The sequence below is a fragment of the Dama dama genome, unplaced genomic scaffold (assembly GCF_033118175.1).
Source record: "Dama dama isolate Ldn47 unplaced genomic scaffold, ASM3311817v1 ptg000180l, whole genome shotgun sequence".
Lineage (NCBI taxonomy): Eukaryota > Metazoa > Chordata > Mammalia > Artiodactyla > Cervidae > Dama > Dama dama.
In genome coordinates this window covers 63,241-90,323 of record NW_026870980.1, presented here as the reverse complement: position 1 = coordinate 90,323, position 27,083 = coordinate 63,241, and the positions used below count along the sequence as shown (strand labels likewise).

Genomic DNA, 27,083 nt, shown 5'->3' with positions numbered 1-27,083 from the left:
CGAGAGCAAACACTAGCATGATCACATGACCCTCACTCATGTTTTCCTGAGCACTCCCAATGGCCAGAACAGAGTAACTTTGAACTAGGAAAAAGGAAGTGCACACCTTAAAACCGAATAGCAACATTCCCTTTCCTCCACTTAAAAGCTATTCAAACATGTGTACTTCCTGTGGGATTTGTTCAAAGTCAAGCCCCTCCCCTGGAGGAAGTCTTTCTTCCTACTTCTCTGATAGGTCTAAGATGTCAGGTGAAACCCAGCTGTTGACATCACTTATTATATTCTTCAAATAATGGGGTTTGCTGTGGGGGGGGAACCAGCTTCCTTTGGAATGGGAACCAAGTCTGCTGAAACCTCACACCCCCTCAGCTCTCTCGGACCCCATCCTCTCCCCAGAGCCCCAAGTTCTTATGAGTCCCTCCAGAGACCTGAGCTGACAGCCACCCCACCTTCTACCACACCAGGGTTACTGGAGAAATCCAATGCTCGGGAAGAAAGATGGAGTCTATCTGTTCATGACCTAAGAATTTTTCAGAAATGAGAATACTCACAAAAGAAGCAGCAAAGGCAAATCCCTAGCCTCTGAGCTACGGAAGCAGAAGTCAGTGTCCGGGAAAGAGCGCCCCCAACTCTGTGAAAGGAGCCTGAGTTACCCCTATCCACTGTGCTCAACTCCCCACCTCGCTTTATTCTTTTCCAAAGGATGGGTCGGTTTTCCATTTTTATAGAAGTTGTTGTTGTTTAGTCACTAAGTCGTGTCCAACTCTTTGCCACACCATGGACTGCATGCAGCACGCCAGGCTCCTCCTCTGTCCTCCACTATCTCCCAGAGTTTGCTCAAATTCATGTCCACTGAGTCAGTGATGCTATCAAACTATCTCTTCAGCCCCCTTCTCCTTTTGCCTTCAATCTTTCTCAACATCAGGGTCTTCTCTTAATGAGTTGCCTCTTTGCATCAGGTGGCCAAAGAATTGGAGCCTCAGCTTCAGCATCAGTCCTTTCAGTGAATATTCAGGGTTGATTTCCTTTAGGATTGATTGATCTCCTGGCTGTCCAAGGGACTTCAAGAGTCTTCTCCATCACCACAATTCAAAAGCATCAGTTCTTTGGTGCTCAGCCTTATTTATGGTCCAACTCTCACATCTGTACATGACTACTGGAAAAACCGTGGCTCTGACTCTATGGACCGCAACACTATACGAAGAGGGATGAAGGCAGGGCTCTGAGCACCGAGGTCAGAATCAGCTGCGCCACCTCGGTGGTAACCTTGGTACTCGCCACTGAAAACCGAAAGGAGACGGGGCCTGCCATACAAGCTTTAGGTCTGTCATTTCAAAGTTTCCCCACAGATGACTACATAATCGCGTGGTCTTTAAAGCAACTGGATGTATGTCGGAAGGTGAGGTGGGACTACGGATGATCATTAGACCTGTGATCTCAGTTTCATGTTCCAGGTGGATGAAAATGAGAAAAGTCATTTCCCCTCACCGTGGCCCAAAGCCTCCTGGGTTTCCTGAGAAGTAGATTCCAGCTTTGAACCTAGTCCCATTTCTTAAAAGGACCAAGCAGCACTCACCCACAGAAATCAATGTGAGATGGATTTGGGGTATGAAGATCTTGTTCTTTCACCTGATTTCCTCAGAGTCTCGGCATGGATATTACCTAAATCCATCCTTGGGAGCAACCGTCAGTTCTCATAAACCCTGACTTTGCAGCATTTGGAGGTCTGTTGTCAGGCTCTAGGGTGATAGGATTTGGGAGTGTGGTGTTCCCCCTGTACTTTGAATCATTCTCAGCTCTACCAGCAACCCTTTTCCTACCTGAAAAATGGGTTAATATCAAAGTTAACAAGAAGAAAGAATCCCTCATATTCCCAGGCAGGGCCTCCCACTCAGGCTCCAGCTCTTAAATTCATCTTCTAACTATTAATACTTTCCTGGAGGTCAGTGACTGAAACGCCCCCTCCTCACTCCTCTGTCACACAACTGGGAACTCTTAAATTCTTCCCAACACTCGTTCCCTAGACTGTCTCCCTAATGTTTGTGACAATTACATTAAAACACCGCCACTGTCGAATCACAGCCTCGCCTACTCTGCAGGAATGAGAAGGTGGGGAATGTGAACTGGCAGCCTGCAGACTCGCTTCGTTTATTAGCCCACTGCATTTCACATGATCTCCAAGTCATTGTCCACATTTTTAAAATTAGGGAATTATAAACACAATTCTGGAGGCCTAGCTCCACCTGACACATCAGAAGGCCTGTGCAACGCTGGGCTTCCTCCCGCGTGGCAGGCAGGGCTCTGAAACCGCCCGTCAGAGGAGTGTCCCCTGGTACAGCTCCATCCTGCCCGGAGGGCGGCGCTCACCTATGCTCTCTGCATGGCTCCCCGGGCCTGTGAGTTTGCAAACCCCAATCTAGCGCAAGTCCTTCACTTTCAACAGAAAGTTAGCCTGCCTGAGGCAACCCATCAAGAGAGAGACAGCGGAGGACGGAGCGTCAGGGTCAGGGACCTCTCCCTCTGAACTGGCACACCCTGCCTCTCCAGAGAACCCCAACTCCTCTCAGCACTTCTTCCACCAACTGCATACAGTTTTTAAAGCAGACTATGTTAACATTTTCCACATTCCCTTTTATCCATTCTTTTTTTTTGCATGTTTGATTTCCTTATAGATGACAACTTTGTATCAGTGGTTTCATTTATAGATGATCTCCAAGATCATCATGCCAAGAAACAACGAATTAGCAATCGGACAAAACTGAAGCATCAACTTTTGCACAGCTCGGCAGACACAGGACCAGAAAGAATCCCAGAAATCAAATGACAGCCTAACAACTAGCTATACAGACACAGAAAACGGGGCCAGAGAACTGCACTCCTGGGCTGCGGGGCTCCTAGGGAACAGAGCCAGGCTTCAGTCTGCCAGCTTGGCGCCTTCCACTGAACCGTGTCCCCTCTACGCAGTCATGGAGGTGGCAGGTGACCCAGCCAGCTTGTTCCACAGAAACAAAGACTACAGAACTTCGTGCATCTCAGACACGGCCGACCTTGGCTCTGACAAGAATGAGGGCTTAAAACGTGTCACAAACCATCAATCTATAGAACTGGATTTGCACTGAAGACATTTTCTTTAGAACTGGTATTTGGTGGAGAGCATGAATGTCACAGAACTTGGTGGTCTTTATAACACGGGTCGTTATAAAAGCTAAGCCCCATGTGAGAAAAGTTGCTGTAACAACATCATAGCACCTTTGCTTCAATTTCAAAAGAGAAAAAGGCAATGGTAAAAAGCTTTAATAATAGACTGTGTTTTTATAGGCAACCAATTAGCAGATTAATGAGCCATTTAAATTTCTTTACTTAAAACCAATATTCAAGAAAGATGAACCCCAGATGCAGCCTCTCACACGGACCCACATAACTAAGGACAAATAAATGATGAACCCCAGACGAAGCCTCTCACACTGACCACAAACTAGGAACACATGAAGCCAACGGTGCGCCCCGTCAGCGTGCTGCGGTGTGTGTCCACAAGACGAGCCCCCCGCCCCGAGCCCCGGCCCCGGCAAACAGATAGTGATTGTGCGCTGCGTGATGATGCCGTGAGGTGAGAACTTTGGTTCATGCAGGTGGCTGCCAGGGGCCGTGCGCCAGGGCCGCAGCCCCGGCGCCCCACGTCAGCCGTGCTGCTTCCACAGCACCAGGTGGATGCTGTGGTCGGGCATGCTGGTGGCGAAGACCAGGCCCGTGTCGTTGTGCCCGTCCAGTCCGTTCAGCCAGGACGCTTCACCCGCCAGGAAGCTGGAGCCCCTCTTGGACTTCCTATACTCGGGGAGAGGCCAGCGGCTAATCAGGCTCTCTGTCCACAAGTCCAGGATATACAGGTAGCGGTTGTCAAACAGCAGGGCAAAGATGTCTCCAAAGCCAAGCAAGGCCAGGTTTGCTATCTCCGGAGTCTTGATGACCCTGAGAATATCATAACTGGCGAAGTCCCACTGGTAGAGGCCCAGTGCCGAACTACAGACAATGTATTTGCCATCAAAATGAAGACTTGGCTGCAGGCAGATACTTCTATCCTCAGAGACAGACAACGTCTTTAAGCACTTACAGTTAATTTCTCTCCCAATTGGCCAAATCTTGATCTCATATTTGTCTGCACTTAAGAGGATGTAGTCTCCAGGGCTGTGCAAGAGAGACTTGACTTTGCACTTCTGCAAGACCACCTTGGTGACCCATTCTGTGTGCCCGGTGAGAGTGTTCAGGCATGTCCCAGCAGATAAAGCCCATACTTTCACGGTGAAGTCTGCAGAGCCACTCACCAAGACGTCCAGTTCGTCGTTGTAGTCAACACTAAACACCGCCCCCGTGTGCCCCCGGAAGTGCTGGGTCCTGGCTCCGGAGCTCCATTCCCAGCAGGCCACGGTGTTGTCAAAGGAGCCTGTCACAAGCTTCTGCTCATCAAACTTCACCGCAGCACAAGTGTGCGTCTGGATGCCATAAACACACTGCCCTGTGCTCACATCCCACAGTTTTGCAGACAAGTCATCTGACCCTGTACACAGAAGTCCATCTTTGTAGTAAAGTGCATACACTCTGGCACTGTGTCCAATTAAAGATGAGGTCTCAAAGGCTTCATGGTCCTCCAGTTGCTTCATTCTCAAAATAGCCTTCAAATAAACCTTCTTCCAGTGCAAAGCGTCCTGAACAGAATCATCTATCTGCCAGCCCAAATTTTTACAGGCGGTCTGCCACACCTCTGTACAGGCACTTATCACCTTATTCCACTGTTTAGAGACGAGGCAGCACGTGAGTAAAGTCTGAGGGTCGAGCCATTTTAACAAATAAAAACTGAGCTCCAGGGGAAGGAGTGTGAGGAAGTCCCGATTGAGCAGAGTCTCCAGGTTATTGGAGAGGTGTCTGAGCTGGACTGCCCCACTCAGACTAATCAGGTGATCCAGAGTTTCATTTTTCTGCAAGTCCGTCAGAGAAAGAAATGTAACAGAAATGTTATCAAGCCATGTCTCAAAGTCCTTTCTCTCCATAAGGTTATGGAAAAATTTACCTGAGCGAGCGCCCCAGGGCACGGGACCTCGCGCCGGGCTCACACCAACTAGGCGCGCTCGGGCCGCCAGAGCCTCCCAGCGGCAAGGTCCGCTCCGCAGCCATGGCGCCTGGACCGGCGGCCGCCGCTCTGGGTCCGCAGCCTCTCAGGGGAGCGGCTTCCGGTGCTCTGAAGCTGTTCATATTTTTCACACCTTTTGAAGCTCTTCATATTTTTCACACCTTTTCAGGCTCTTCATGTTTTTCAACACCGCTTCATGCTCCTGCTATTTTGCAGTCCGTTTCATGCTCCTCATATATTTGACACATTTTGAAGCTGTTCATATATTTCACACATTTTCAGGCTCTTCAAGTTTTTCAACACCACGTCATGCTCCTCCGATTTTTCAGTCTGTTTCATGCACATCTCATTTTTTACATCTTTTGAAGCTCTTCTTATTTTTCACACCTTTTGAAGCTCTACATATTTTTCACACATTTTCAGGCTCTTCATGTTTTTCAACACCGTTTCATGCTCCTCCTATTTTTCCGTCCATTTCATGCTCCTCATATTTTTGACACCTTTTGAAGCTCTTCATATTTTTCACAGCTTTTGAAGCTCTTCATATTTTTCACACCTTTTCAGGCTCTTCATGATTTTCAACACAGCTTCATGCACCTCCTATTTTTCAGACCGTTTCATGCTCATCTAATTTTTGACAACTTTTGAAGCTTTTCATATTTTTCATACCTTTTGAAGCTCTTCATATTTTTCACATTTTTGAAGCTCTTCTTATTTTTCTCACGGTTTCAGGCTCTTCATGGTTTTCAAGACCGCTTCATGCTCCTCCTATTTTTGAGACCATTTCATACTCCTTATATGTTTGACATTTTTTGAGGCTCTTCATATTTTTCACACCATTTCAGCCTCTTCATGTTTTTGAACACCGTTTCTTGATCCTCCTATTTTTCAGAACGTTTCATGCTCCTCATATTTTGACACCTTTTAAAGCTCTTCATATTTTTCACACCATTTCAGCCTCTTCATGTTTTTGAACACCGTTTCTTGATCCTCCTATTTTTCAGAACGTTTCAAGCTCCTCATATTTTTCACACCTTTTGAAGCTCTTCATATTTTTCACACCTTTTCAGGCTCTTCATGTTTTTCAACACCACTTCATGCTTCTCCTTTTTTGCAGACCCTTTCATGCTCCTAATAATTTTGACACCTGTTGAAGCTCTTCATATTTCTCACACCTTTTCAGACTCTTCATGTTTTTCAACACCGCTTCATGCTCCTCTTATTTTTCAGACCATTTCATGCTCATCTCATTTTTTATATCTTTTGAAGCTCTTCATATTTTTCACGTCTTTTGAAACTCTTCATATTTTTCACAACTTCTCAGGCTCTTCATTTTTTTCAACACCACTTCATGCTCCTCCTATTTTTCAGACCGTTTCATTCTCATCTCATTATTGACACCTTTTGAAGCTCTTCATATTTTTGACACCTTTTGAAGCTCTTCATATTTTTGGCACCTTTTCAGTCTCTGCATGTGTTTGAACACCGCTTCATGCCCCTTCTATTTTTCAGACCGTTTCATCTCCTCATGAATTTCACACCTTTTGAAGCTCTTCATATTTTGCACACCTTTTCAGGTTCTTCATGTTTTTCACAACGACTTCATGCTCCTCCAACTTTTCAGACCGTTACATGCTCCTCATATTTTTGACACCTTTTGAAGTTCTTCATATTTTTCACACATTTTCAGGCTCTTCATGTTTTTCAACATCGCTTCATGCTCCTGCTATTTTTCAGACCGTTTCATGCTCCTCATATATTTGACACATTTGGAAGCTGTTCATATATTTCACACATTTTCAGGCTCTTCATGTTTTTCAACACCACGTCATGCTCCTCCGATTTTTCAGCCCGTTTCATGCACATCTCATTTTGTACATCTTTTGAAGCTCTTCATATTTTTCACACCTTTTCAGGCTCTTCATGATTTTCAACACCGCTTCATGCACCTCCTATTTTTCAGACCGTTTCATGCTCATTTAATTTTTGACACCTTTTGAAGTTCTTCATATTTTTCAAACCTTTTGAAGCTCTTCATATTTTTCACAAATTTTCATTCCTTTCTTGTTTTTGACCACCGCTTCATGCTCTTCCTATTTTTCAGACCGTTTCCTGCTCCTAATATTTTTGACACCTTTTGAAGCTCTTCATATTTTTCACAGCTTTTCAGGCTCTTAATGTTTGTGACCACCGTTTCATGCTCCTCCTATGTTTCTGACCGCTTCATGCTCCTCATATTTTTGACACCTTTAAGCCCTTCATATTTTTCACACCTTTTCAGGTCTTCATCTTTTTGAACACCGCTTCATGCTCCTCCTATATTTCAGACCGTTTCATGCTCCTCATATTTTGACACCTTTTGAAGCTCTTCATATTTTTCACACCTTTTCAGGCTCTTCATGTTTTTGACCACCTTTTCATGTGCCTCCTATTTTTCAGAACTTTTCATGCTCCTCATATTTTTCACACGTTTTAAGCCCTTCATATTTTTCACACCTTTTCAGGCTCTTCATCTTTTTGACCACCGCTTCATGCTTCTCCTGTATTTCAGACACTTTCATGCTCCTCATATTTCTGACACTTTTTGCAGCTCTTCATATTTTTCACACCTTTTCAGGATCTTCATGTTTTTCAACACCGATTCATGCTCCTCCTATTTTACAGACCGTTTCATGCTCCTCATATTTTTGAGACCTTGAAGCTCTTCATATTTTTCACACCTTTTCACGCTCTTCATGTTTTTGAGGACCGCTTCATGCTCCTCCTATCTTTCAGAAGCTTCAAGCTTTTCATATTTTTGACACCTTTTGAATCCCTCAAATTTTTCACACCTTTTCAGGCTCTTCATGTTTTTTGACGACTGCTTCATGCTCCTCCTATTTTTCTGACTGTTTCATGCTCCTCATATTTTTGACACCTTTTGAAGCTCTTCATATATTTCACACCTTTTCAAGCTCTTCATCTTCTTCAAAACCATTTCATGCTCCTCCTATTTTTCAGACCGTTTCATGCTCCTCATATTTTTGACACCTTTTGAAGCTCTTGATATTACACACACCTTTTCAGGATCTTCATGTTTTCCAACACCGCTTCATTCTCCTCCTATTTTTCAGACCGTTTCATGCTCCTCATATTTTTGACACTTTTTGAAGCTCTTTATACTTTTCAAACCTTTTCAAGCTCTTCATGTTTTTGACGACCGCTTCATGCTCCTCATATTTTTCAGACCGTTTCATGCTGCTCATATTTTTGACAACTTTTAACTCTTCATATTTTTCACACCTTTTCAGGCTCTTCATGTTTTTCAACACCGCTTCATGCTCCTCCTATTTTTCAGACCGTTTCATGCTCCTCATATTTTTGACATCTTTTGAAGCTCTTCATATTTTTCACACCTATTCAGGCTCTTCATGTTTGTCAACATCGCTTCATTCTCCTCCTTTTTTTCAGACAGTTTCATGCTCCTCATATTTTTGACACGTTTTGAAGCTCCACCTATTTTTCACACCTTTTCAGGCTCTTCATGTTTTTCAACAGCGTTTCATGCTCCTCCTATTTTTCAAACCGTTTCATGCTCCCTCTATTTTTCAGACCGTTTCATTCTCCTCATATTTTTACAATTTTGCAAGCTCTTCATATTTTTCACACCTTTTCAGGCTCTTCATGTTTTTGAACACCGCTTCATGCTCCTCCTATTTTTCAGACCGTTTCTTGCTCCTCCTATTTTTCACCGTATCATTCTCCTCATATTTTCACAATTTTGGAAGCTCTTCATATTTTTCACACCTTTTCAGGCTCTTCATTTTTTTCAACACCACTTAATGTCCTCCTATTTTTCAGACCATTTCATGCTCATCTCATTTTTGACACCTTTTGAAACTCTTCACATTTTTCACACCTTTTGAAGTTCTTCATATTTTTCACACCTTTTCAGGCTCTTCACGTTTTTGAACACCGTTTCATGCTCCTCTATTTTTCCAACCGTTTCATGCTCCTCATATTTTTGACACCTTTTGAAGCTCTTCATATTTTCCACACCTTTTCTGGCTCTTCATGTTTTTCAACACCGCTTCATGATTTTCCTATTTCTCAGAGTGTTTCATGCTCCTCATATTTTTGACACCTTTTGAAAATCTTCGTATTTTTCACACTTTTCAGGCTCTTCATGTTTTTCAACACGGCTTCATGCTCCTCCAATTTTCAGACTGTTTCATTCTCCTCATATTTTTGACAACTTTTGAAGCTCTTCATATATTTCACACCTTTTCAGGCTCTTCATGATTTTCAACACCACTTCATGCTCCTCCTATTTTTCAGACCGTTTCATGCTCATCTCATTTTTGACACCTTTTGAAGCTCTTCATATTTTTCACTCCTTTTGAAGCTCTTCATATTTTTCACACCTTTGCAGGCTCTTCATGTTTTTCAACACCGCTTCATGCTCCTCCTATTTTCAGACCGTTTCATGCTCCTCATATTTTTGACACCTTTTGAAGCTCTTCATATTTTTAACACCTTTTCAGGCTGTTCATGTGTTTCAACACCGCTTCATGCTCCTCTATTTTTCAGAACATTTCATGCTCCTTATAATTTTGACACATTTTGAAGCTCTTCATATATTTCAAATCTTTTCAGGCTCTTCATGTTTTGGAACACCTCTTCATGCTCCTCCTATTTTTCAGACCTTTTCATGCTCCTTTCATTTTTCACACCTTTTGAAGCTCTTCATATTTTTCACACCTTTTGAAGCTCTTAATATTTTCCACAGGTTTTCAGGCTCTTCATGTTTTTAATACTGCTTCATGCTCCTCCTATTTTTCAGACCGTTTCATGCTCCTCATAATGTTGACACGTTTTGATGCTCTTCATATTTTTCACACATTTCCAAGCTCTTCATGTTTTTGAACACCGTTTCATGCTACTATTTTTTCAGAACGTTTCATGCTCTTCATATTTTTGACACCTTTTAAAGCTCTTCATATTTTTGACACCTTTTCAGGCTCTTCATGATTTTGAACATCACTTTATGCTCCTCCTATTTTTCACCGTTTCATGCTCCTCATATTTTTCACACCTTTTGAAGCTTTTCATATTTTTCACACCTTTTCAGGCTCTTCAAGTTTTTGACACCGCTTCATGCTCCTCCTATTTTACAGACCGTTTCATGCTCATCTCATTTTTTACAACTTTTGAAGCTCTTCATATTTTTCACAACTTTTGAAGCTCTACATATTTTTCACACCTTTTCAGGCTCTTCATGTTTTTCAACACTGCTTCATGCTCCTCCTATTTTTCAGACCGTTTCATGCTCCTCTTATTTTTGACACCGTTTGAAGCTCTTCATATTTTTCACACGTTTTCAGGCTCTCCATGTTTTTGAACACCACTTCATGCTCCTCCTATTTTTGAGACCGTTTCATGCTCCTCCTATTTTTCACACCTTTTCAGGCTCTCCATGTTTTTGACACTGCTTCATGCCCCTCCTATTTTTAAGACCGTTTCATGCTCCTCCCATTTTTCAGACCGTTTCATGCTCCTCCTATTTTGCAGACCATTTCATGGTCATCTCATTTTTTACACCTCTTGAAGCTCTTCATATTTTGCACACCTTTTGAAGCTCTTCATATTTTTCACACCTTTTCAAGCTCTTCATATTTTTCACACCTTTTCAGGCTCTTCATGTTTTGAACAACACTTCATGCTCCTACTATTTTCAGACCGTTTCAATCTCCTCATGTATTTCACACCATTTGAAGCTCTTCATATTTTTCACACCTTTTCAGGCTCTTCATGATTTTGAACAGCGTTTCATGCTGCTCCTATTTTTCAGACCGTTTCATACTCCTCATATTTTTGACACATTTTGAAGCTCTTCATATATTTCACACCTTTTCAGGCTCTTCATATTTTTCAACACCACTTCATGCTGCTCCTATTTTTCAGACCGTTTCATGCTCCTCATATTTTTGGCACCTTTTGAGCTCTTCATATTTTTCACACCTTTTCAGGCTCTTCATGTTTTTAAACACTGTTTCATGCTCCACCTATTTTTCAGACCGTTTCATTCTCCTCATGTTTTTCACACCTTTTGAAGCTCTTCATATTTTTCACACCTTTTCAGGCTCTTCATGTTTTTGAACACCGTTTCATGCTGCTCCTATTTTTCAGACCGTTTCATGCTCATCTCATTTTTGACACCATTTTAAGCTCTTCATATATTTCACACCTTTTGAAGCTCTTCATATTTTTCACACCTTTTCAGGCTCTTCATGTTTTTCAACACCGCTTCATGATCCTCCTATTTTTCAGACCGTTTCATGCTCCAAATATTTTTGACACCTTTTGTAGCTTTTCATATTTTTCACACCTTTTCAGGCTCTTCATGTTTTTCAACACCACTTCATGCTCCTCCTATTTTCAGACCTTTTCTTGCTCCTCATAATTTTGACACCTTTGAATGACTTCATATTTTTCACACCTTTTGAAGCTGTTCGTTTTTTCACACCTTTTCAGGCTCTTCATGTTTTTGAACACCGTTTCATGCTGCTCCTATTTTTCAAACCGTTTCATACTCCTCATAGTTTTGACACCTTTTGAAGCTCTTCATATTTTTCACACCTTTTCAGGCTCTTCATGTTTTTCAACACCGCTTCTTGCTCCTCCTATTTTTCAGACGGATTCATGCTCCTCAAGTATTTCACACCTTGAGGCTCTTCATATTTTTCCAGCTTTTCAGGCTCTTCATGTTTTTGAACACCGTTTCATGCTCCTCCTATTTTTCAGACCCTTTCATACTCCTCATAGTTTTGACACCTTTTGAAGGTCTTCATATTTTTCGCAACTTTTCAGGCTCTTCATGTTTTTCAACACCACATCATGCTCCACCTATTTTTCTGACCGTTTCATGCTCCTCATATATTTGACACCTTTTGAAGCTCTTCATATTTTTCACACTTTTTCAGGCTCTTCATGTTTTTCAACACCGCTTCATGTTTCTCCTATTTTTCAGACGATTTCTTGCTCCTCATATTTTTGACACATTTTGAAGCTCTTCATATTTTTCACACCTTTTCAGGCTCTTCATGTTTTTCAACACCGCTTCATGCTCCTCCTATATTTCAGAACGTTTCATGCTCCTCATATTTTTGACACCGTTTGAAGCTCTTCATATTTTTCACACCTTTTCAGGCTCTTCATTTTTTTCAACACCACTTCATGCTCCTCCTATTTTTCAGACCATTTCATGCTCATCTCATTTTTTAAACCTTTTGAAGCTCTTCATATTTTTCACACCTTTTGATGCTCTTCATATTTTTCACACGTTTTCAGGCTCTTCAAGTTTTTCAACACCCCTTGATGCTCCTCCTATTTTTCAGACCGTTTCATGCTCATCGCATTTTTTAAACCTTTTGAAGCTCTTCATATTTTTCACACCTTTTGATGCTCTTCATATTTTTCACACCTTTTCAGGCTCTTCAAGTTTTTCAACACCGCTTCATGCTCCTCCTATTTTTCAGACCGTTTCATGCTCATCTCATTTTTTAAACCTTTTGAAGCTCTTCATATTTTTCACACCTTTTGATGCTCTTCATATATTTCACACCTTTTCAGGCTTTTCATTTTTTTCAACACCACTTCATGCTCCTCCTATTTTTCAGACCGTTTCATGCTCATCTCATTTTGACACCTTTTGAAGCTCTTCAAATTTTTCACATCTTTTGAAGCTCTTCATATTTTGCACAACTTTTCAGGCTCTTTATGATTTTCAACACCGCTTCATGCTCCGCCTATTTTTCAGACCGCTTCATGCTCCTCATATTTTTGACACCTTTTGAAGCTCTTCATATTTTTCACAACTTTTCAGGCTCTTCATGTTTTTGAACACCGCTTCATGCTCCTCCTATTTTTCAGACCGTTTCATGCTCCTCATATTTTTGACACCTTTTGAAGCTCTTCATATTTTTCACACCTTTTCAGGCTCTTCATGTTTTTGAACACCGCTTCATGCTCTTCTTATATTTCAGACCATTTCCTGCTCATCTCATTTTTGACACCTTTTGAAGCTCTTCATATTTTTCACACCTTTTCAGGCTCTTTATGTTTTTCAACACCGTTTTATGATCCTCCTATTTTTAAGAACTTTTCATGCTCATCTCATTTTTGACACCTTTTGAAGCTTTTCATATTTTTCACAAATTTTCAGGCTCTTCATGTTTTTGAACCCAGCTTCATGCTCCTCTTATTTTTCAGAGAGTTTCATGCTCCTCATGTATTTCACACCTTTTGAAGCTCTTCATATTTTTCACACCTTTTCAGGCTCTTCATGTTTTTGATCACCGCTTCATGATCCTCCTATTTTTCAGAGAGTTTCATGCTCCTCATGTATTTCACTTCTTTTGAAGCTCTTCATATTTTTCACACCTTTTCAGGCTCTTCATGTTTTTCCACACCACTTCATGCTTCTCCTATTTTTCGGCCTGTTTCATGCTCCTCATGTATTTCACACCTTTTGACGCTCTGCCTATTTTTCACACCTTTTCAGGCTCTTCATGTTTTTAATCACCGTTTCATCCTCCTCCTATTTTTCAGACCTTTTCATGCTCCTCATATATTTGACACATTTTGAAGCTCTGAATATTTTTCACACATTTTCAGGCTCTTCATGTTTTTGAACACTGCTTCATGATCCTCCTATTTTTCAGACGGTTTCATGCTCTTCATATGTTTGACACATTTTGAAGCTCTTCATATTTTTCACACCTTTTGAGGGCCTTCATGTTTTTCAACACCGTTTCATGCTGCTTCTCTATTTCAGACCGTTTCATGCTCCTCATATTTTTTACACCTTTTGAAGCTCTTCATATTTTTAACACCTTTTCAGGCTCTTTTTTTTTTGAACACCGCTTCATGCTCCTCCTAATTTTCAGACCATTTCATCCTCCTCATATTTTTCACACCTTTTGAAGCTCTTCATATTTTTCACACCTTTTCAGGCTCTTCATGTTTTTGAACACAGCTTCATGCTACTCCTATTTTTCAGACCGTTTCATGCTCCTCATATTTTTGACAACTTTTGAAGCTCATCATATTTTTCACACCTTTTCAGGCTTTTCATGTTTTTCAACACCGTTACATGATCCTCCTATTTTTCAGACCGTTTCATGCTCATCTCATTTTTGACCCCTTTTGAAGCTTTTCATATTTTTCACAACTTTTTAGGCTCTTCATGTTTTTCAACACCGCTTCATACTACTCCTATTTTTCAGACCGTTTCATGCTCATCTCATTTTTGACACCTTTTGAAGCTCTTCATATTTCTCACAACTTTTAGGCTCTTCATGTTTTTGACACCGCTTCAGGCCCCTTCTATTTTCAGACTGTTTCATGCTCCTCATGTTTTTGAGACGTTTTGAAGCTCTTCATATTTTTCACACCTTTTCAGGATTTTCATGTTTTTGAACACAGTTTCATTCTCCTCATATTTTTCACACATTTTCATGCTCTTCATATTTTTCACACCTTTTCAGGCTCTTCATGTTTTTCAACACCGTTTCATGCTCCTCCTATTTTTCAGACCGTTTCATGCTCCTCATGTTTTTGAGACGTTTTGAAGCTCTGCATATTTTTCATACCTTTCAGGCTCTTCATGTTTTTGAACACCGTTACATGCTCCTCCTATTTTTCATACCATTTAATGCTCGTCATATTTTTGACACCTTTTGAAGCTCTTCATATTTTTCACACCTTTTCAGGCTCTTCATGTTTTTGAGCACAGCTTCATGCTCCTCCTATTTTTCAGAACTTTTCATGCTCCTCATATTTTGACACCTTTTAAACTCTTCACATTTTTCACAGCTTTTCAGGCTCTTCATGTTTTTGAACACCGCTTCATGCTCCTCCTATTTTTCCGACCGCTTGATGTTCCTTCTATTTTTCAGACCGTTTCATGCTCCTCATATTATTGACAATTTTGGAAGCTCTTCATATTTTTCACACCTTTTCATGCTCTTCATGTTTTTGAGCACCGTTTCATGCCCCTCCTAATTTTCAGACTGTTTCAGGCTCCTCATGTTTTTGAAAGCTTTTGAAGCTTTTAATATTTTTCACACCTTTTCAGGCTCTTCATGATTTTGAACACCACTTCATGCTTCTCCTAATTTTCAGGCCTTTTCATGTTCCTCATGTTTTTGACACCTTTTGAAGCTCTTCATATTTTTCACACCTTTTCAGGCTCTTCATATTTTTGAACACACCTTCATGCTCCTCCTATTTTTCAGGCCATTCATTCTCCTCATGTAATTCACACCTTTTGATGCTCTTCCTATTTTTCACAACTTTTCAGGCTCTTCAGGTTTTTCAACACCGCTTCATGCTCCTCCTATTTTTCAGACTGTTTCATGCTCCGCATATTTTTCACACCTTTTGAAGCTCTTCATATATTTCACACCTTTTCAGGCTCTTCAGGTTTTTCAACACCGCTTCATGCTCCTCCTATTTTTCACACCTTTTGAAGCTCTTCATATTTTTCACACATTCTCAGAGTTTTCATGTTTTTCAAAACCGCTTCATGCTCCTCCTATTTTTCAGACCGTTTCATGCTCTTCTTATTTTTGACTCCTTTTGAAGCTCTTCATATTTTTCACACCTTTTGTAGCTCTTCTTATATTTCACACCTTTTCAGGCTCTTCATGTTTTTGAACAAAACTTCATGCTCCTCCTATTTTTCAGACCGATTCATGCTCCTCATTTTTTTGACACCTTTTGAAGGTCTTCATATTTTACCCACCTATTCAGGCTCTTCATGTTTTTGAACATTGATTCATGCTCCTCCTCTTTTTCAGACCGTTTCATTCTCCTCATATGTTTCACAACTTTTTCAGGCTCTTCTTGTTTCTCACCACGACTTCATGCTCCTCCTATTTTTCAGACCGTTTCATGGTCCTCATATTTTTGACACCTTTTGAAGCTCTTCATATTTTTCACACCTTTTCAGGTTCTTCACGTTTTTAAACAACGCTTCATGCTCCTCCTATTTTTCAGAACGTTTTATGCTCCTCATATTTTTGACAACTTTTGAAGCTCTTCATATTTTTAACACCTTTCATTCTCTTCATGTTTTTCCACAGAGCTTCATGCTCCTCCTATTTTACAGACCGTTTCATCCTCCTCATATTTTTGACACCTTTTGAAGCTCTTCATATTTTTCACACCTTTTCATTCTCTTCATGTTTTTCAGCACGGCTTCATGCTCGTACTATTTTTGAGACCGTGTCATGCTCCTCATATTTTTGACACCTTCTGAAGCTCATCATATTTTTCACAGGTTTTCATGCTCTTCATCTTTTTCAAAACCGTTTCGTTCTCATACTATTTTTCAGACAGTTTCATGCTCCTATATATTTGACACCTTTTGAAACTCTTCATATTTTTCACACGTTTTCAGGCTCTTCATGGTTTTCAACACCGCTTCATGCTCCTCCTACTTTTCAGACCGTTTCATGCACCTCATATTTTTGACACCTTTTGAAGCTCTTCATGTCTTTCACACCTTTTCTGCCTCTTCCTGTTTTTCAACACCGTTTCATGCTGCTCCTATATTTTAGAGCGTTTCATGCTCGTCATATTTTTGACACCTTTTGAAGCTCATCATATATTTCACACCTTTTCAGGCTCTTCATGTTTTTCAACACCGCTTCATGCTCTACCTATTTTTCAGGCCGTTTCATGCTCCTCATATTTTTGACACCTTTTGAAGCTCTTCATATATTTCACACCTTTTCAGCCTCTTCATGTTTCTCAACACCGCTTCATGCTCCTCCTATTTTTAAGACCGTTTCCTGCTCCTCATATTTTTCACACCTTTTGAAGCTTTTCATATTATTCACAGCTTTTCAGGATCTTCATGTTTCTCAACACTGCTTAATGCTCCTCCTATTTTTCAGACCGTTTCATGCTCCTCATATTTTTGACACCTTTTGAAGCTCTTCATATTTTTGACACCTTTTCAGGTTCTTCATGTTTTTCAACAACGATTCATGCTCCTCCTATTTTTCAGACCGTTTCATGCTCCTCATATTTTTGACACCTTTTGAAGCTCTTCATATTTTTCACACCTTTTCAGGCTCTTCACGTTTTTGAACACCACTTCATGCTCCTCCTATATTTCAGACCGTTTAATGCTCCTCATATTTTTGACACCTTTTGAAGCTCTTCATGTATTTCACACCTTTTCATGCTCTTCCTGAATTTCAACACAGCTTAATGCTCCTCCTATTTTTCAGACCGTTTCATGCTCTTCATATTTTTGCCACCTTTTCAAGCTCTTCATATTTTTCAAACCTTTTCAGGCTCTTGATATTTTTGAACACCGTTTCATGCTCCTCCTATATTTCAGACCGTTTCATGCTCCTCATATTTTTGACACCTTTTGAAGCTCTTCATATATTTCGCACCTTTACACGCTCTTCATGTTTTTCAAAACCGCTTCTTGCTCCTCCTCTTTTTCACTCCGTTTCATGCTCTTCAAATTTTTGACACCATTTGAAGCTCTTCATATTTTTTCACACCTTTTCAGGCTCGTCATATTTTTCAACACGGCTTCATGCTCCTCCTATTTTTAGACCGTATCATGCTCCTCATATTTTGACACTTTTTGAAGCTCTTCATATTATTCACACCTTTTCAGGCTCTTCATGTTTTTGAACACCGCTTCAGGCCCCTTCTATTTTCAGACTGTTTCATGCTCCTCATGTTTTTGAGACGTTTTGAAGCTCTTCATATTTTTCACACCTTTTCAGGATTTTCATGTTTTTGAACACAGTTTCATTCTCCTCATATTTTTCACACATTTTCATGCTCTTCATATTTTTCACACCTTTTCAGGCTCTTCATGTTTTTCAACACCGTTTCATGCTCCTCCTATTTTTCAGACCGTTTCATGCTCCTCATGTTTTTGAGACGTTTTGAAGCTCTGCATATTTTTCATACCTTTCAGGCTCTTCATGTTTTTAACACCGTTACATGCTCCTCCTATTTTTCATACCATTTAATGCTCGTCATATTTTTGACACCTTTTGAAGCTCTTCATATTTTTCACACCTTTTCAGGCTCTTTATGTTTTTCAACGCTGTATCATGCTCCTCCTAATTGTCAGACCGTTTAATGCTCATCTCTATTTTGACACCTTTTGAAGCTCTTCATATTTTTCACACTTTTTAAGGCTCTTCATGTTTTTCAACATCACTTCTTGCTCCTCCTATATTTCAGACCGTTTCATGCTTCTCATATTGTTGACACCTTTTGAAATCTTCATATATTTCACACCTTTTCAGTCCGTTCATTTTTTTGGACACAACTTCATGCTCCTCCTATTTTTTAGACCGTTTCATGCTCATCTCTTTTTTGACACCTTTTGGAGCTCTTCGTATATTTCATACCTTTTGAAGCTCTTCATATTTTTCACACCTTCTCAGGCTCTTCATGTTTTTCAACCCCGCTGCATGCTCCTCCTATTTTTCAGACCCTTTCATGCTCCTCATAATTTTGACACCTTTGAAGCTCTTCATATTTTTCACACCTTTTCAGGCTCTTCATGTATTTCAACACCGCTTCATGCTCCTCCATTTTTCACACCGTTTCATGCTTCTCATGTATTTCACACCTTTTGAAACTCTTCATATTTTTCAAATCTTTTCAGGCTCTTCAGGTTTTTGAACAAGGTTTCATGCTCCTCCCGTTTTTCAGACCGTTTCATGCTCCTCATATTTTTGACACGTTTTGAAGCTCTTCATATTTTTCACATTTTTCAGGCTCTTCATGTTTTTGAACACCGTTTCATGCTCCTCCTATTTTTCAGACCGTTCATGCTCCTCATATTTTGACACCTTTTGAAGCTCTTCATATTTTTCACACCTTTTCAGGCACTTCATGTTTCTGAACACCGCGTCATGATCCTCCTATTTTTCAGATCGTTTCATGCTTCTGATAATTTTCACACCTTTTGAAGCTCTTCATATTTTTCACACCTTTTCAGGCTCTTCATATTTTTCAACACCGCTTCATGCTCCTCCTATTTTTCAGACCGTTTCATGCTCATCTCATTTTTGACACCTTTTGAAGCTCTTCATATTTTTCACACCTTTTGAAGCTCTTCATATTCTTCACACGTGTTCAGGCTCTTCATGTATTTCAATAACGGTTCTTACTCCTCCTATTTTTCAGAACGTTGCATGCTTCTCCTATTTTTGACACGTTTTGAAGCTCTTCATATTTTTCACACCTTTTCAGGCTCTTCATGTTTTTCAACACCACTTCATGCTCCTCCTATTTTTCAGACCGTTTCATGCTCCTCATATTTTGACACCTTTTGAAGCGCTTCATATTTTTCACACCTTTTCAGGCTTCTCATGTGTTTGAACACCGCTTCATGCTCCTCCTATTTTTCACACCTTTTGAAGCTCTTCATATTTTTCACACCTTTTCAGGCTCTTCATGTTTTTCAACACCGCTACATGAACCTCCTATTTTTCAGACCGTTTCCTGCTCCTCATAATTTTGACACATTTTGAAGCTCTTCATATTTTTCACACCTTTTCAGGCTCTTCATATTTTTGAACAATGCTTCATGCCCCTCCCAATTTTAGACCGTTTCATGCTCCTCATATTTTTGACACCTTTTGAAGCTCTTCGTATTTTACCCACCTTTTCAGTCTCTTCATGTTTTTGAACACCGCTTCATGCTCCTCCTATTTTTCAGACCGTTTCATACTCATCTCATTTTTGACACCTTTTGAAGCTCTTCATATCCTTCACAACTTTTGAAGCTCTTCATATTTTTCACACCTATTGAAGCTCTTCATATTTCTCACACCTTTTCAGACTCTTCATGTTTTTCAAAACCGCTTCTTGCTCCTCCTATTTTTCAGACCGTTTCATGCTCCTCATATTTTTCACATCTTTTGAAGCTCTTCATATTTTTCACACCTTTCCAGGCTCTTCATGTTTTTGAACACCGCTGCATGCTTCTCCTATTTTACAGACCGTTTCATTCTCCTCATGTATTTTACACGTAATGAAGTTCTTCCAATTTTTCACACCTTTTCAGGCTCTTCATATTTTTGAACACCGCTTCATGCTCCTCCGATTTTTCCGACCATTTCATGCTCCTCATATTTTTCACACCTTTTGAAGTTCTTCATATTTTTCACACCTTTTCAGGCTCTTCATGTTTTTGAGCAAACCTTCATGCTACTCCAATTTTTCAGACCGTTTCATGCTCCTCATATTTTTGCCAATATTTGAAGCTCTTCATATTTCTCACACCTTTTCAGGCGCTTCAGGTTTTTCAACACCGCTTCATGCTCCTCCTATTTATCAGACCATTTCATGCTCCTCATATTTTTGAAACCTTTTGAAGCTCTTCATACTTTTCACACCTTTTCCGGCTCTTCATGTTTTTCAACACGGCTTCATGCTCCTCCTATTTTTCAGACCGTTTCATGCTCCTCATATTTTTGACACCTTTTGAAGTTCTCCATATTTTTCACACCTTTCAGGCTCTTCATGTTTTTCAACACCACTTCATGCTCCAGCTATTTTTCTGACCGTTTCTACCTCCTCCTTTATTTGAGACCGTTTCATGCTCCTCATATTGTTGACACCTTTTGAAGTTCTTCATATTTTTCACAACTTTTCAGGCTCTTCATGTTTTTCAACACTGGTTCATGCTCCTCCTATTTTTCAGACCGTTTCATGCTCCTCCTATTTTTCAGACCGTTTCATGCTCCTCCTATATTTGAGACCGTATCATGCTCCTCATATTTTTGACACCTTTTGAAGCTCTTCATATTTTTCACACATTTTCAGGCTCTTCATGTTTTTCAACACCGTTTCATGCTCTACCTATTTTTCCGACTGTTTCATGCTCCTCCTATTTTTCAGACCGTTTCATGCTCCTCATATTGTTGACACCTTTTGAAGCTCTTCATGTTTTTCACACCTTTTCAGGCTCTTCATATTTTTGAACACCGCTTCATGCTCCTCCGATTTTTCCGACCGTTTCATGCTCCTCATGTATTTCACACCTTTTGAAGCTCTTCATATTTCTCACACCTTTTCAGGCGCTTGAGGTTTTTTTAACACCGCTTCATGCTCCTCCTATTTATCAGACCATTTCATGCTCCTCATATTTTTGAAACCTTTTGAAGCTCTTCATACTTTTCACACCTTTTCCGGCTCTTCATGTTTTTCAGCACGGCTTCATGCTCCTCCTATTTTTCAGACCGTTTCATGCTCCTCCTATATTTGAGACCGTATCATGCTCCTCATATTTTTGACACCTTTTGAAGTTCTTCATATTTTTCACACCTTTCAGGCTTTTCATGTTTTTCAACACCGATACATGCTCCTCCTATTTTTCAGACCGTTTCATGCTCCTCATATTTTGACTACATTTGAAGCTTTTCATATTTTTCACACCTTTTCAGGCTCTTCATGTTTTTCAACACCACTTCATGCTCCAGCTATTTTTCTGACCGTTTCTACCTCCTCCTTTATTTGAGACCGTTTCATGCTGCTCATATTGTTGACACCTTTTGAAGTTCTTCATATTTTTCACAACTTTTCAGGCTCTTCATGTTTTTCAACACTGGTTCATGCTCCTCCTATTTTTCAGACCGTTTCATGCTCCTCATATTTTTGACAACATTTGAAGCTCTTCATATTTTTCACACATTTTCAGGCTCTTCATGTTTTTCAACACCGTTTCATGCTCTACCTATTTTTCCGACTGTTTCATGCTCCTCCTATTTTTCAGACCGTTTCATGCTCCTCATATTTTTGACACCTTTTGAAGCTCTTCATATTTTTCACACCTTTTCAGGCTCTTCATGTTTTTCAACACCGCTTCATGCTCCTCCGATTTTTCCGACCGTTTCATGCTCCTCATGTATTTCACACCTTTTGAAGCTCTTCATAATTTTCACACTTTTTCAGTCTCTTCATGTATTTGAACCCCATTTCATGCTCCTCCTATTTTTCAGAACTTTTCATGCTCCTATTATTTTTGACACCTTTTGAAGCTCTTCATATTTTTCACACCTTTTGAACCTCTTCATATTTTTCACGCCTTCTCAGCCTCTTCATGTTTTTCAACACCTTTGCATGCTCCTCCTATTTTTCAGACCGCTTCATGCTCCTCATATTTTTGACACGTTTGAAGCTCTTCATATTTTCACAACTTTTGAAGCTCTTCATATTTTTCACTCGTTTTCAGGTTCTTCATGTTTTTCAACACCGCTTCTTGCTCCTCCGATTTTTCAGACCGTTTCATGCTCCTCATGTATTTCACACATTTTGAAGCTCTTCATATTTTTCACACCTTTTGAAACTCTTCATATTTTTCACACGTTTTCAGGCTCTTCATGTTTTTCAACACCGCTTCATCTTCCTCCTATTTTTCAGACCGTTTCATGCTCCTCATATATTTGACACGTTTTGAGGCTCTTCATATTTTTCACACCTTTCCAGGCTCTTCATGTTTTTGAACACCGTTTCAAGCTCCTCGTATTTTTTAGTCCGTATCATGCTCCTCATATTTTTGACAATTTTTGAAGCTCTTCATATTTTTCACACCTTTTCAGGCTCTTGAAGGTTTTGAACACCGCTTCATGCTCCTCCTAATTTTCAGACCATTTCATGCTCCTCATATTTTTCACCCCTTTTGAAGCTCTTCATACTTTTCACACCTTTTCAGGCTATTCATGTTTTTGAGCACAGCTTCATGCTCCTCCTATTTTTCAGAACTTTTCATGCTCCTCATATTTTGACACCTTTTAAACTCTTCACATTTTTCACAGCTTTTCAGGCTCTTCATGTTTTTGAACACCGCTTCATGCTCCTCCTATTTTTCCGACCGCTTGATGTTCCTTCTATTTTTCAGACCGTTTCATGCTCCTCATATTTTTGACAATTTTGGAAGCTCTTCATATTTTTCACACCTTTTCATGCTCTTCATGTTTTTGAGCACCGTTTCATGCCCCTCCTAATTTTCAGACTGTTTCAGGCTCCTCATGTTTTTGAAAGCTTTTGAAGCTTTTAATATTTTTCACACCTTTTCAGGCTCTTCATGATTTTGAACACCACTTCATGCTTCTCCTAATTTTCAGGCCTTTTCATGTTCCTCATGTTTTTGACACCTTTTGAAGCTCTTCATATTTTTCACACCTTTTCAGGCTCTTCATATTTTTGAACACACCTTCATGCTCCTCCTATTTTTCAGACCATTCATTCTCCTCATGTAATTCACACCTTTTGATGCTCTTCCTATTTTTCACAACTTTTCAGGCTCTTCAGGTTTTTCAACACCGCTTCATGCTCCTCCTATTTTTCAGACTGTTTCATGCTCCGCATATTTTTCACACCTTTTGAAGCTCTTCATATATTTCACACCTTTTCAGGCTCTTCAGGTTTTTCAACACCGCTTCATGCTCCTCTTATTTTTCACACCTTTTGAAGCTGTTCATATTTTTCACACATTCTCAGAGTTTTCATGTTTTTCAAAACCGCTTCATGCTCCTCCTATTTTTCAGACCGTTTCATGCTCTTCTTATTTTTGACTCCTTTTGAAGCTCTTCATATTTTTCACACCTTTTGTAGCTCTTCTTATATTTCACACCTTTTCAGCCTCTTCATGTTTTTGAACAAAACTTCATGCTCCTCCTATTTTTCAGACCGATTCATGCTCCTCATATTTTTGACACCTTTTGATGGTCTTCATATTTTACCCACCTATTCAGGCTCTTCATGTTTTTGAACATTGATTCATGCTCCTCCTCTTTTTCAGACCGTTTCATTCTCCTCATATGTTTCACAACTTTTTCAGGCTCTTCTTGTTTCTCACCACGACTTCATGCTCCTCCTATTTTTCAGACCGTTTCATGGTCCTCATATTTTTGACACCTTTTGAAGCTCTTCATATTTTTCACACCTTTTCAGGTTCTTCACGTTTTTAAACAACGCTTCATGCTCCTCCTATTTTTCTGAACGTTTCATGCTCCTCATATTTTTGACAACTTTTGAAGCTCTTCATATTTTTAACACCTTTCATTCTCTTCATGTTTTTCCACAGAGCTTCATGCTCCTCCTATTTTACAGACCGTTTCATCCTCCTCATATTTTTGACACCTTTTGAAGCTCTTCATATTTTTCACACCTTTTCATTCTCTTCATGTTTTTCAGCACGGCTTCATGCTCGTACTATTTTTGAGACCGTGTCATGCTCCTCATATTTTTGACACCTTCTGAAGCTCATCATATTTTTCACAGGTTTTCATGCTCTTCATCTTTTTCAAAACCGTTTCATTCTCATACTATTTTTCAGACAGTTTCATGCTCCTATATATTTGACACCTTTTGAAACTCTTCATATTTTTCACACGTTTTCAGGCTCTTCATGGTTTTCAACACCGCTTCATGCTCCTCCTACTTTTCAGACCGTTTCATGCACCTCATATTTTTGACACCTTTTGAAGCTCTTCATGTCTTTCACACCTTTTCTGCCTCTTCCTGTTTTTCAACACCGTTTCATGCTGCTCCTATATTTTAGAGCGTTTCATGCTCGTCATATTTTTGACACCTTTTGAAGCTCATCATATATTTCACACCTTTTCAGGCTCTTCATGTTTTTCAACACCGCTTCATGCTCTACCTATTTTTCAGGCCGTTTCATGCTCCTCATATTTTTGACACCTTTTGAAGCTCTTCATATATTTCACACCTTTTCAGCCTCTTCATGTTTCTCAACACCGCTTCATGCTCCTCCTATTTTTAAGACCGTTTCCTGCTCCTCATATTTTTCACACCTTTTGAAGCTTTTCATATTATTCACAGCTTTTCAGGATCTTCATGTTTCTCAACACTGCTTAATGCTCCTCCTATTTTTCAGACCGTTTCATGCTCCTCATATTTTTGACACCTTTTGAAGCTCTTCATATTTTTGACACCTTTTCAGGTTCTTCATGTTTTTCAACAACGATTCATGCTCCTCCTATTTTTCAGACCGTTTCATGCTCCTGATATTTTTGACACCTTTTGAAGCTCTTCATATTTTTCACACCTTTCCTAGTCTTCATGTTTTTGAACACCATTTCATGCTCCTCCTATTTTTCAGACCGTTTCATGCTCTTCATATTTTTGACAGCTTTTGAAGCTCTTCATATATTTCACACCTTTTCAGGCTCTTCATGTTTTTGAACACCATTTCATGCTCTTCCTATTTTTCAGACCGTTTCATGCTCCTCATATTTTTGACACCTTTTGAAGCTCTTCATATTTTTCACACCTTTTCAGGCTCTTCACGTTTTTGAACACCACTTCATGCTCCTCCTATATTTCAGACCGTTTAATGCTCCTCATATTTTTGACACCTTTTGAAGCTCTTCATGTATTTCACACCTTTTCATGCTCTTCCTGAATTTCAACACAGCTTAATGCTCCTCCTATTTTTCAGACCGTTTCATGCTCTTCATATTTTTGCCACCTTTTCAAGCTCTTCATATTTTTCAAACCTTTTCAGGCTCTTGATGTTTTTGAACACCGTTTCATGCTCCTCCTATTTTTCAGACCGTTTCATACTCCTCATATTTTTGACACCCTTTGAATCTCTTCATACTTTTCACACCTTTTCAGGCTCTTCATGTTTTTGAACACCGTTTCATGTTCCTCATATTTTTGACACCTTTTGAAGCTCTTCATATATTTCGCACCTTTACACGCTCTTCATGTTTTTCAAAACCGCTTCTTGCTCCTCCTCTTTTTCACTCCGTTTCATGCTCTTCAAATTTTTGACACCATTTGAAGCTCTTCATATTTTTTCACACCTTTTCAGGCTCGTCATATTTTTCAACACGGCTTCATGCTCCTCCTATTTTTAGACCGTATCATGCTCCTCATATTTTGACACTTTTTGAAGCTCTTCATACTATTCACACCTTTTCAGGCTCTTCATGTTTTTGAACACCGCTTCAGGCCCCTTCTATTTTCAGACTGTTTCATGCTCCTCATGTTTTTGAGACGTTTTGAAGCTCTTCATATTTTTCACACCTTTTCAGGATTTTCATGTTTTTGAACACAGTTTCATTCTCCTCATATTTTTCACACATTTTCATGCTCTTCATATTTTTCACACCTTTTCAGGCTCTTCATGTTTTTCAACACCGTTTCATGCTCCTCCTATTTTTCAGACCGTTTCATGCTCCTCATGTTTTTGAGACGTTTTGAAGCTCTGCATATTTTTCATACCTTTCAGGCTCTTCATGTTTTTGAACACCGTTACATGCTCCTCCTATTTTTCATACCATTTAATGCTCGTCATATTTTTGACACCTTTTGAAGCTCTTCATATTTTTCACACCTTTTCAGGCTCTTTATGTTTTTCAACGCTGTATCATGCTCCTCCTATTTGTCAGACCGTTTCATGCTCATCTCTTTTTTGACACCTTTTGAAGCTCTTCATATTTTTCACACTTTTTAAGGCTCTTCATGTTTTTCAACATCACTTCTTCCTCCTCCTATATTTCAGACCGTTTCATGCTTCTCATATTGTTGACACCTTTTGAAATCTTCATATATTTCACACCTTTTCAGTCCGTTCATTTTTTTGGACACAACTTCATGCTCCTCCTATTTTTTAGACCGTTTCATGCTCATCTCTTTATTGACACCTTTTGGAGCTCTTCGTATATTTCATACCTTTTGAAGCTCTTCATATTTTTCACACCTTCTCAGGCTCTTCATGTTTTTCAACCCCGCTGCATGCTCCTCCTATTTTTCAGACCCTTTCATGCTCCTCATAATTTTGACACCTTTGAAGCTCTCCATATTTTTCACACCTTTTCAGGCTCTTCATGTATTTCAACACCGCTTCATGCTCCTCCATTTTTCACACCGTTTCATGCTTCTCATG

General features: G+C 39.7%; 1 protein-coding gene across 1 annotated transcript; it reads right to left on the bottom strand.

Annotated features, from left to right (window-relative positions):
- Nucleotides 1-3,661: 3,661 nt before the first annotated feature.
- Nucleotides 3,662-5,073, bottom strand: LOC133053711 (F-box/WD repeat-containing protein 2-like). Its single transcript, XM_061138235.1, has one exon. The coding sequence runs from the start codon at nucleotides 5,040-5,042 to the stop codon at nucleotides 3,678-3,680; it is 1,365 nt and encodes a 454-aa protein (XP_060994218.1). The 5' UTR covers nucleotides 5,043-5,073; the 3' UTR covers nucleotides 3,662-3,677.
- Between the last annotated feature and the right edge of the window lie 22,010 nt (nucleotides 5,074-27,083).